Source organism: Gallus gallus, chromosome 5 (genome assembly GCF_016699485.2).
Source record: "Gallus gallus isolate bGalGal1 chromosome 5, bGalGal1.mat.broiler.GRCg7b, whole genome shotgun sequence".
NCBI classification, from domain to species: Eukaryota; Metazoa; Chordata; class Aves; order Galliformes; family Phasianidae; genus Gallus; species Gallus gallus.
In genome coordinates, this window is record NC_052536.1 from 6969242 (window position 1) to 6981991 (window position 12750).

The 12750-nt window shown below is 37.7% G+C and overlaps 1 protein-coding gene across 1 annotated transcript; it reads left to right on the plus strand.

The window, feature by feature from the left end:
- The first annotated feature begins 2020 nt into the window (after positions 1-2020).
- On the plus strand, positions 2021-10596 carry OLFML1 (olfactomedin like 1). Its single transcript, XM_426398.7, has 3 exons — positions 2021-2304; positions 3119-3407; positions 8212-10596. The coding sequence occupies exons 1-3, from the start codon at positions 2179-2181 to the stop codon at positions 8988-8990; spliced, it is 1194 nt and encodes a 397-aa protein (XP_426398.5). The 5' UTR covers positions 2021-2178; the 3' UTR covers positions 8991-10596.
- The last annotated feature ends 2154 nt before the right edge of the window (positions 10597-12750 follow it).

Genomic DNA, 12750 nt, shown 5'->3' on the forward strand with positions numbered 1-12750 from the left:
TTAACAGAAACCCTTGGAAGCTCTTGCCTTGTTGGTAATCCTGAGAAAAGATGGAGTAACACTAAAAAAAAATCTAGTTTCTTCTGCAGCATGCTTAAGGACCTTAAGTATGTTTGTATTCAGGACATTTATCAGTCAAGATATTTTGCTTTGTAGATAATCTGTCCCTGCTTTATTATGAAGGAAGAAAATTACAAATTGACATTTAGGTATGTTTTCTTGATCAAAGGTAATACTTTGCTTAGGTTATTTTATTTTTTCTATAGGTAGTCTGGATTCAAACAGAAACAAGGTTGCACTCCAACTATTAAATGGAAGTGTTCATCCACTGAAGTACTGTGTAATTTAAAAATTCTGACTACCCTCCCCAGCCTCCCCATAAGAAGTGTCCATAGGTACTATAATATTTTAAGGAAAACCTTCCAGGAGAATTCTTTTACAACTGAGACACTGACACTATCCAATACAATGTTGAAAAGAGGTTACTGCCTTGCATTAGAGAACAACCCAAACTACAGACTGCAATGGAAAAAGTAAAAAAACAACTAAAAATCGTGATGTTAATTTGCTATTTTGAAAGAGAACATGCTGTTAGAACTTTCTTTCTTAAACGCAGTGACACGAATCAACTGTCTCCCAAACTGCAGGCAAAACATTATGTTTTGTTCTGCACAGTCTAGGACTACTGTGCTAGACATACTAAACTCCAAGAACAACTATGAAGACTCCAGGTTCACTCAAGTGAGAAAGGGGATCATTCTTTTTGTTTGTACTTCCCCAGCACTGAAGCTGATTAGTTTGTGAGTGATGATAGTGCACTTTGTCAAGACATTCCAGAGAAAATAATCAAGGCAGACAACATGCTTCCTCCAGTATTTATTCTTAAGGATCTCACATGCAAGCTTTCTATCTCCCCTGACAGGAGCTCTCCAGCACAGTGAAGTGGCACTAGATGTAAAGCCAAGTATTTGCCTAAATATGTACTGGCAAATTGTTTATGCCTCTTGGGACAAAGAAAAATTATAAGAAAAAAGATTTGTCCTTGTAAAACATACATAACTGTACCTTGCAACAAACTATGAAATGAAGGTTAAATATGTCTGTTGTGATAAGTTTCTCATGTGTTCTGTCAACTTGCATGCTTATGTAAACCCAGAAACCAAATGAAAGCTGTATAAATCTTAAGAAACAAAACCTGCAAAGAAATAAGAATGGAAAGAGAAAGTGAAGAGGTGGAGATTTCTGAGAAAGAGAAACAGAGACATCCAGTTTGGCATCAGATACAAAAGGTCCTTTCTAAAGTCCTAACATGTGGTTTCCTAAGGAATACAATATTAGCTTTGCCATGTCTCTCTCCAGACAAGGCATACAGTAAGGAAAGCTTTTAAAAAGAAGAAATTTAAAAATTCCTTAAATGTAATACTGCTTTCAATTAAGAAAGCTTGAAAAAAATTATTGTTCGGAAAGAAGAGGTCTTTAAAGGACTCTAATTGACAATGACTGGTGTTAAGGATACCGATTTTAGTTGGAAAAGCTCTGGCAACAGAAAGGAGGGACAAGAAGGGCAGAAGTTGTTTGTTTTCAATTTCTGATTTTCAGTCCTACTGTAAACAGACTAAGTACCAGAAGTGAAAAAAAAAGCTTTAGATCATTTCACAGTGACAACTACGGTTGTGAAAATAGATTATGCATCAGATCTCCCTATGATGGAAAAAAAACAAAACCAGTGTTTCACTAACTTTGAAGCTGTGTTGATTTACATCAAGTTTATCCTGCACAGTTCTGGTCACATGGGAAGGCAAATGGGAGGAGAGAAGAGGAGGAATAAATTATTTTTATTTGTATTTAATGAAATTTGGCTTACAGGCTTTATGTGACTCAGTACTGAACATCTGGAATTGATCATAGGATCACAAACTGGAAAGCAGTCATCTGGCTTCTAGAAATACAACTTTCAGTTCCTGCTCCACAACTTTTTTTTTTTTAAATGATAAACTAAACTGCAACAGCCATTTTAAGTCTTCTTAATAGCTGTAGCCTCAGTATTTTCAGAATTTTTCCACATTGTGGCATCAGATAACTATTAAATTTTACTTAATTCTGGAGCAGCAGTGAGGATTGCTCTCTGTACATACACTATTAATTCAATATTTTTCCCCTTCAAGATTTTATTAAACAATGATCATCGTGGGACTTCATTTTTTATTAGTTCCATTCCTCAAAAACATCATGGGAGAGGCCCAATATGTAATGCAAGATGCAGCACTGATGAACTACATAGACCGGCGTATCCTATCTTTAGAGGTATGTGCCATCTACATCATTTAGTAATACTGCCTAAATACAGATTTGAAAATGCATTGGGGGAGGGGAGGGGGGGGGGTGTAAATACTGGAGTGTTTGTATTCTAATCAGTAACAGGAAGACAAGTTTTGAGCTTTTCCAAATAAGCACAGTTAAGCAGAACTTTTGCTAAACCTTTAACTATGACTCCCAATTACTATTTATCATAGGATATCATTTCATGGAGTTACATTTTACTCTATTATCACTTGTTTGTTTTAACACCATCAGTGAAACTTAGCCAAATACGCAAGTGCTTGACACAGACTCAGTCTATCTGAAGGAATAGTATAATCATACTGTTACCAGCAGAATTGCTGTCAGTTACTGAGGAGACAAAACAATGCCCAATAAATCTGTGTATACGTAAACCTGATCAAGAGAGTAATTTAAGACACATTTGTGTCGAACAGCAGCGTATCTTCCCTTGAATTAGGATATGAAATTATCCCCTTGCAGCTGCAAGACAGAAACAGATATTTGCTTTAAACTATATGAAAATATCAGTGCCTCATAAAATTCTGCAAATTGTAAGTCTTTTACAGACAGCTACATCTAAATTCACCCACACCCATTAGGCAGAGATCATGCGTCCTTAAGTCTCTGGCTATTCCTACTCTCCATGCACATAAGCAACAACAGACCAACATTTTCAAATAGAGTGGGGAAATGTAAAGGAGAGGATAGCAGAGATTAAGTAATTATGAATGCAAATGATGCCTATACAGATTATGTATGTGTTTCTATGTAAGCTCTTTCTGTGTTCTAACTCAAGAACAGACTGGAAAAATGCAACCAAGACATACTGGATTATGTTGAAGAATTTCGAGACTTTTCAAAGATGGTACTGTCACGTCTGTCAGGACTGAACAGTTACAAGACTGAGGTTAAAGATGAAGTAGAGAATTTGCTAACAAGAGTTGAACGAGCGCAGAGGGACATTGACTATTTTGGATCTGTGAGAGATTCTAAGACATGCGTAGAAGTAGATGAAGATCTCGTGAAACAGCAGCTATTAGAAGAAGCAGAAGAAAAAAGGAAACTTAAAGTCATACTTAATGCAAGTAAGAACAGTTCACTCGCAGGGATATCAGATTTTCACAAGTTACATGAATACCAGAGATATTATGGTTTTTACATGTAAATACTAGTCTTAAAAAATGTTTTATATCTGTGGGAGGGGGACATAGGAAAGAACAGTCCAAATGTTTATTTGCCATATACTCTATGATATATCAGGGTTACTCTTCAAAAGCTTTTATTGCAAAATTAAAAAAAAGATCATGTTCTTGCAAAGTCCCACAGCAATTGAACAATTGCCACCACATTTTTCTATTGTACTGAGGAATTAATGCTGCTCTTTGTTATTTGTACTGGCAAGAGATCAAAGCTTAAAAGTGAAGTCAAGTTAATAAAACTTAATTCAGTACTATATTTTCCCTCTATTTTGCTGCGCTCTTCTGTTATTCTATTATCCATCTCCCCCACTGTGTACTTTATCAAGAGAGCACAATGGATTAGCTACAAGCAAAGCTCAATTCTAATTTGAAAGTTAAGTGTAAGGTATCCATTATGAAGAATATACACAATGTACTACTGTCTCCAACCAAACTAAATTTTATCATTATAAAGCATCTTTATCTTAACATGTAAATTATATATTGTGTATATATAAACATCTACTTGATGTAGTCTTCCATTTTTGTTCAAATGTAGTAAGAAAAGTTACAGGAGATAAAGACAGCTCTTTTAAGCAGCTAGGTGAAAGAACTTCAGCATCAATTATACAATTCCACTAGCTTCAAAAGAAATGTACTGAATTAGTTTTACAAGTAAGTTCACACTTTTCTTCTTCAGGCTTTTCCAGCAACAGAGTATTAAGGCAGATGGTATCAGAAGGGACCACCAATTCTGCTTCTAAGCTCTACTATTACAGTGTTTGAGAGATGTGAATATCAAGACTTATTTCTTTCCAGACGTACATTTTTCTGAACATTAGAGAATAAGTTGTCTGTGGTAAGGACACTTGGAAAATCATTTTTGAGAGTTTGACAGGGGAAAATCCCTTCTTGAATACTATTACTTTTAATTTTATTGCAGCAGTTCACAGTAACTTTATTTCTGTTAATACCAGGCAAATGCTTGCCCCACTGAAGCCCATAGGGAAACTACTCCCTGTGTGGATTTTAAAGTACTTAGAAGCAAGACATTCACCAATCCAGCACACAGTAACTCTGACTGTTACCATATACTACCCAGAAGTTTGGGTCTTCTGTTTTGCTGAAACACTCTGAGATTGGCAATTTTAAATAAATAAAAGCTAAAAAATAAAGTTGAACATTATTACTAACTTTAGATCACACTCATACACACTTGAATACTATATGTATTCTATTATATATACATATGTCTATACACAGGTACATATGTGTACATAATTATTTTTACTTTCAGTAGTTGACACCCTATTCTGTTTTGCCCTGCTTTGGGTGGAACTGCATATTATAAGGCTTGGTAATAGTGGGCCTGAAAGGTATCAGTGGATAATAAGGAAAATTTTTGGTATACTTTATGCTCACTGTGCATGTCAGTTCCTTAGTCTTCCAGAGAGATGTTAGGAAAGCCAATTTGACATAACATTTTCTCTCAAGGAGAAACGCTCCATAGAGTTCAAATAGTAATCCAGTTATTTGGTGTATTTCTCCTGTAGATGAGGAGCACATTACTAATGCCTACTAGATATTTTAACACACGAACTTTAGTTTTTTTTTTAATCTAAATCAATAAACAGTAGTTTCAGGAAAGTTGCAACTGGAGTAAGGGACTTCCAGCAAAAAGTCAGTGCTGTAGCTGCAATATAGGAGTGCTTTGGTAGAGGATATCAGTACACACAAATGACAAAAAGATTGATTTCTAAAGGCAAATGGAATCTTGCCAATGACTTCAATAGGTTCATATCAGGCCAGTAAGGGAACTGTTTTTCGCTTTCTCCATTTCATGTGCTGCCAGAACTTCCTGCCTTAAGGCTTTTTTTGTTCTGTTTACTAAAATGGCTGCACTTTAATTAAGGCAATTCGTTAAACTTCAAATAGTGCCTCTTGTAATTTGAATGCCTTTGGTAAACAAGCTTGTTAATATGCTTTGCAGAACAGTTTTTTCTGCAGAAAGACAGCACCCAATAAAATACTCTAAATACCTGGGTCTTCACAAGCTTAGTGATTTTTGGTCTTAAACATCTGTGCAAAGAGCAAACAAAACACACCAAAGCCCAAACTATCACAGAATTGTAGGGCTTGCAAGGGACCTCTAGAGATTATCAAGTCCAACCCCCCTGCTAAGGCAGGTTTCTTACAGTACGTCACACAGGCAGGCATCTGGGTGGGTCTTCAATATCTTCAGAGAAGGAGATTCCACAACCTCTCTGGGCAGCCTATTCCAGGGCTCTGTCCCTCTGCCAGTAAAGAAGTTCTTCCTTGTGTTAGCGTGGAACTGTCTGTTCTTCCAATTTCTGCCCACTGCTCCTTGTTCTACAGGTGGTCCTCTTGGTGACAAGGGTACACTGCCTGCTCACTGCCAATCTGTTGTACACCAGGATGCCCAAGACCTTCTCTGCAGAGCTTCTCTCCAGCAGCCCAGCCTCTAAACTGACTGCCACATGCAGTTATTCCTAGCCATGTGCAAGACCATTCTTGAACCTTTCTCTTGATGAACCCACATCAGGTTCCTCTCTACCCAGCTCTCTAGTCTTGTACAGGTCTCACTGAATGGCAGCACTGCCTACCAGTGTCAGACACTCCTCCCAGCTTTGTATCATCAACAAACTTAAGAAGGATAGACTCTACCCCTTCATCCAGGTGATTGATGAAGATGTTCAACAAGACCTGACCGAGCACAAACCCCTGAGGAACACTGCTAGCTACAGGCCTCCAACCAGACTCTGCACTGCTGATGACAACCCCCTGAGCTCTGCCAGTCAGCCAGTTCTCAACCCACTTTACAGTCCACTCATATCTATCCCACACTTTCTAATCTTCATTACAAGGATGTTGTGGGAGACTGTCAGATGCCTTGGTGAAGTCAAGATAAACAGCATCCACCACTCTCCCCTCATCTACCCAGCTTGTGATAACATTATAGAAGGCTACCAAGTCAGTCAAGCATGATTTCCCCTTAGTGAGTCCATGTTGACTACACTTGATAACCTTCTCCAATTGCTTGATGATCGCATTCAGAACAAGCTGCTCCATCACCTTTCCAGGGATGGAGGCTGACTGGCCCCTAGTTGCCCAGATTCATACTTCTTGACCTTTTTGAAGACTGGTGTGACGTTGACTATCCTCTAGTCCTCAGGGACTTCTCCCATTCTCCAAGACCTTTCAAAGATGACAGAGTGGTTTGCCCATCATTTATGCCAGCTCCCTGAGCACAAGTGAGTTTATCCCATCAGTGCTCATGGATTTGTAAGTCCATGATTTTGGCTCTCTGATTAGATCAACCTGGACCAAGGGAAAGTCCACCCCCCAGACTCGCTCTCTTACCTCCAGGGTCTGGGACTCCTGAAGGGCAGTGTTAGTAGCAAAGGCTGAAGCAAAGAAGGCATTCAGTATCTCCATCTCAACATCCCCATTACCTGGGTATCCACCTCATTCACACACATTTTCCCTAGTCCTCCTTCTACTATTGACATACTTAAAAAAAACCCTTTGTTATCCTTGACATCCTTTGACAGATACAATTCCAAGCAGGCCTTAGCCTTCCTTGTTGAAGGCTCACTTGCTACAGTAAAAGCTTTATCCTTATTTGATTCCACCAGACATGCTTCTAGCATAAGAATCAGTAACACAAATGACATCTGTTCTCTGCCTTCACATCATTAAAAAAAAAATCACAACATCATAGGTTGGAGGGGACATAAAGATGATCTAGTTCCAGCTTCCCCTGCCATGGGCAGGGTTTCAGCCACTAGATCAGGCTATCCAGAATCCCATCCAACCTGGCCTCAAACGCCTCCAGAGATGGAGCATTCACAACTTCTATGGGCATCCTGTTCCAGTGTTTCACCACTCTCTAAAAAATTTCTTTGTAACATCTAACCTAAATCTCCCCTCTTTTAGTCATTCCCCCTTGTCATATCACTAGAAGACCATGTAAGAAGTCCAGCTTTTCATCCAGCAGGATGACGTTCTTCACCACAGAGTTGTTCTCAATGAGTTCTCCCAGCCTGTATTCACATCTGGGTCAAGGCAATCCCAAGTGTAACACCTTGTACTTGGCCTTGTTCAGTGTCATTAAGAATTCATGTGCATACTTTTCAAGCCTGTCCAGGTCCCTCTGGATGGCAACCCTTCCTTCTATGGCGTGAACTGCACCACTCAGCTAGCAGAAAGAGAAGCTAACAGAGGATAAAAGAATTCCTAAATATGTATACACATATCAGGAGGATAGATTTTAGCCTGTGTGCTTTCAATAGGAAATGAATTTGATTATTTTACTGCACTGATCTAACACCTCTTTGAAGTCAAAATTGTAGCCCTGTAAGAGAATAGATGACAATAATCAGGGAATCACTACTGTGTTATTTACCAGCTTCCTGTCAGGTATGTGAACTGGATGCCTTTTGAGTAACACTGGCCTAATAAAGCAGCACACGTAGCTGAAGGTTTGCTGTTACTTTGGTAGGAGATGTCAAATATGTAATAAAGTTATGTTCAACACTACTTAACATAGCCGCATTGCTGCCACTTTTACTGATATACTCACCTTGGCTCCTAGGTTGGTTAAAAAGAAAGTAAATAACTCAAAGAAAGGAATCTATAAAAGTCAAACATTCTAACTTGATTTTTTTTGTCTTTGGATATTTATTTACAGGTTGTGACCACATGCTTGCAGGTGTAAAATCCCTAAAGATAGTCAAGAAGACTGGAGATAAGCATGGTTCTTGGATGAAAGATCCTGGCAAAAAGCATGCAAAGATTTATTTATTAAATGGTCCTGTGAATAATGTTATTTTTGAATTTGCAAACATCATGACATTCATGGAAAGCAATCATACACTAAAAGCTCGCAGAGTCATCCTGCCATTTCCCTGGGAAGGGACTGGCCACATTATTTATCAGGGTTTCCTATTCTATCACAGACACGGCTCCTTAAATGAAATACTTAAATTCAATATCCAGAAAAGAAATATAGTTGACCATATGCTACTGCCAGGGGCTGGAAGAATTCCTGCCTATCAGCTTTCTCCATCTACAAAAATAGATCTCGCTATTGATGAGCAAGGGCTCTGGGCAATCCATGCAGAACCAGAGATTGGAGGAAATATTGTAATTACTAAAATCAACCACATAACCATGTCAGTGGAACACACTTGGGATACAACATGCAGCAGCAAGGATGCTGAAGCAGCCTTCATGGCATGCAACACACTCTATGTTGTATACAATTTTCCTAGTGGAGGTACCTCTCGCATACAATGTGCATACGATGTTTTGGGTGCTGTAAATACTTATGAAATACCAGTATTGCATTTTCCAAAACGTCAGGGTAGTCATTCCACTATTCATTATGATCCCAAGGAAAAGCAGCTCCTTGCCTGGGGTGATGGATCCCAGATTATTTATAAGCTTCAAAACCAGCAAAAAGGTTAGAATCTTGAGCAACTTTTCAAATACATCTGAAAGCTAGTCTCAGTCAATGTGGAATTAAAACAATTTTGATGCACGATAATGACCATCTGCTACAACTTTCATTTCTTATATAAATTAATGTTTACACATACTAGTGATCTTAAGCTAGTGTCCATTTAAAAATATGTAAATACCCCATAAATAAGAATTAACTCATGAATTTGTACGATATGAATACATACAAACTAGTCTTAAAGAACACAGTAAAATAACAAATAGGTGTGCATACATGCACACAAACATCTCTCTGACATGTTCTAGTCCTATTAAAACTATACTTTCTGCCTCATTGTCATGGAAATCAATTAAGTCCTTCCTACCGAACATGCACTATCTTACTGCCTTCAGTATCCCAGTACACTGGGAAAAAATATCTATGTCAAAAGCACTGCAAAAATCACATGCTATCAGAGAAGCTATCTATAAAGATTTAACGGCAAAGATTTATCATATTGCAAAGCAAAGCAGTATACATCCTCACAAACATACAGCTTATGTTTAACATATGATCTTCCTGCACATTATATCAAGGCTATTTCTAGTCACTGACTTCCTAGCTTTTTTCCACAAAAATTTCACAATTTTTGTTGCCTGCATAGCTGCCCAGGCCACTTTCGGTCCAACAAACATTAGTTGCAGATGGATATTCCCACTTACGAGCTTCAATTTGTCACCTTCCAGTTTTTTCTTCAGTGTATCACTGGCTGTTTGTAGGAGGGAATGTTCCTAGGTCTGTTCAGAACCACATGCTACTTAACTGTTTTGCTTAACAGTAACTGTTTTCTTTCCACTATCAGCATCTAGTTCTGAGGCACTTTCTCAATATTACCAAACATTACTATTGGTCATACCTAAACCATTCTTATCCTAGCCACTGACTTCAACAAAATATCTGTACAGAAAATGTGGACCAGATGAGCCCAAGTAGTAAGAGTGCACATCACTTGCTCAATCCTGGCTTTGCAAAAAAATCTCCACAGAAATACAACTTCATTTGCTTCAAGAAAAAAAGAAGCAAACAAAACACACACTAGACACATGCAAAAAAAATGGCTTTAGCTTTTGGATTTTAACTGGATGTTAACTACAAAAAAAAAGTACTTGAAAAGCAATCCTCAGTAGTTTTGACAAAAAAACCATTTTGTTCTTTATGCAGAAAGTGCTGGTCTGTTTAAAGTCAGCTTACACAGAACAAAATAACATCAGGCAATTATTTTGTAAAGGAGTTCCCAAATACAGCTAAAAGCATACAGACTGAGAAATTTTAACAGTATTGGTCTGATTTTAGCATGAGAAAATACCATTCTAAACAGCCTTAATGACTACAGCATTAATTCCATGCTACGGAGGACACAAAAGCAGTTAAAGACATCCTTGGACTTAGAGTAAGAAGGGCTAGCAATGATTTGCTGTGTAGGTTAAAGGCAGATTACAATACTTAGCCTTCTATTCCTCACCTGTAAAGTTACACATGCAAAATAGAGTATTAACCACCTCTGCAGTGCTTTCAGATCCTTTCTGTAAAAGGATGTATAATCTTGACTTAAATAAAGGCTTTCGACATAAATATGAATTAAGCTTGCTCTTTCAGAAAAGGCATACCTGGAGGCTCTCTCTGTGTCACAGTGTGTAGGGCACAGCACACTTCATTATTATTCTATATTCAAGATGGCTGTAACAATCAACAACCCTCAAAAACTCAGGCTAGGCAGTTTCTGAACCTTGCTGCCTGGGAAATCTAAACTCCGTAATACATTCATAGATGGCCTAATTTTAATAAAACATAGGTCCTGCATGGATAACCTTCATTAGGTTATTTCATATCACATTAAAAAAAAGACTAAAAGCATTGTCACAAATTGAAGTTGAAACTTTGCTACTCCTTGTGAATAAGCCTCAAGACTTCTAACCTGAGAAATATATGAATGATAAAACACCTGTAATTTGCAGATGTTAGCAGTGATGTTGATTTGCTGACTTGTTTGTGTGCAAACTAAGGAAAGAGAACAGAAGGACATATCATTGAATAAGTCTGCCTCAAGTACTTGTAAGGCCTTTAATGACCTGGACTCTGTGCACTTCCCAGGGAATTCACTTCAACAATTCACAAACCAGCCACCAGATCATTCTTCCTAAAGCATAAATTCTATTTTTTTTCTTGCTGTACTACAACCCCACTCATTTCTATCACATCTAGAATAAAAAACACAGAAGTAGCTTTATTTCATCAACCAGAGAGTTAAACAAACCAATAGCCAATCTCAAAGTACCAAAAAAGAACATAAGAACACTGTAAACTTGTAACTGGCCTTTAATAATTCATGCCAGAGGGACACTGTGTCAATATCACTGAAGATTTCTTTTTCCACGAATCTGCCCAATTGCTTTTTACTTTAAAGGCCTAGTCCTAAACTGCTTCCTCTATCACTGTCTATTTATTACAGCAGATTAGAAGTCAAAGTGTCAATGTAGTTTCCTATGCACATAGTATCATTTTCAATTCAAATATCTCATACGGATAAGATGGTTTTCCCTTTAGGAGTTGCAGAGGTTTACTTTGGCTTTATGCTTCCACTGTATTCGTCCAAAAGCAATTTTAATGCATCTGCAAGATGTAAGCAGATTTAATGCCAACTTTCCAGTGCCACATCTGCAGTTGGTAGAAACAACTTGTACAGAAAAGTTTAAGTTTTGTTTTCTGGCTGTTGGGGTAATTTTGCTTGTTTGTATTTTGAATAGGTGGAAAAAAAAAACTAATTTAAACCCTTAACTCTTAGCTTCTTTTCTGAGTCCACAGAAGTTATCTGAATTCAGTGATTTCAATTACAGAGGCAATCAGAACTGAAGCATGCTCAGAGCATGCACCACTATGCAAAGCGTTATCTCCTAAAGAGGTCTAAAAACCATTTCAGTAATTTTTTTTTTTTTAGCACAAGCAATTTCACTGAATGATACTGTAATGTGGTACAAAGCATAAGATGGCAGAGCAACAAGGTCTTTGTCTACAGTAAGGGAGGATCTGCTTAAAAGTGATTGCAGTAGTCATAGAAATAAGAGAAAGAAACTGCTTACCTTCAAAAGGCTTGCAAGGTCCTCAGGTATGCAGGGATCTCCAGAAGAGATGTCCTCACCTCCATTACCAACTCTTCAATGAGGTCTGAGAAGTGGTGGATCCTGGCTCCAGCCGTTCCAGTCATTCAGTACACTGCATGTTACCTGAGCTCTCCCATGTTGGCCTTGCCTTCCCACCAGATGCTCAACCACTGCTTCAGGCCATGACTTGGCATTTCCACTACCCATACTGAAACCATCATTTCGAAAGTTAGTCACTGCAGTGATGAAAAAAAGTTTCAAATAAGAAAATCAAGTTCTTAAATTTCTAATACCATCTTATGTATTTTGAATACTTTTCTCATGAAACATACTAAAAACAATGGCTTTTTTGTTTGTATGTTTGCTTTTTTCCCCAGTGTCTTTTTTTGTTGACTGTTTTTTGTTTTAAAAATTCATCAATAGATATAAAGGATGTACATTTGTTCTACCCAAGTAATTTTAAGTTCATTAAAAATGTTGTATATTGTTACTTATTGTTGTATATTATCAACTTGCATATTTATGTTTTGACATGCAGAAATGCACACACAAACAGGAATAAAAAACCAAGAGCACACAGCCATACACTTTCATACCACTACAGTTTTGCGTGTGAATTTGAACATCG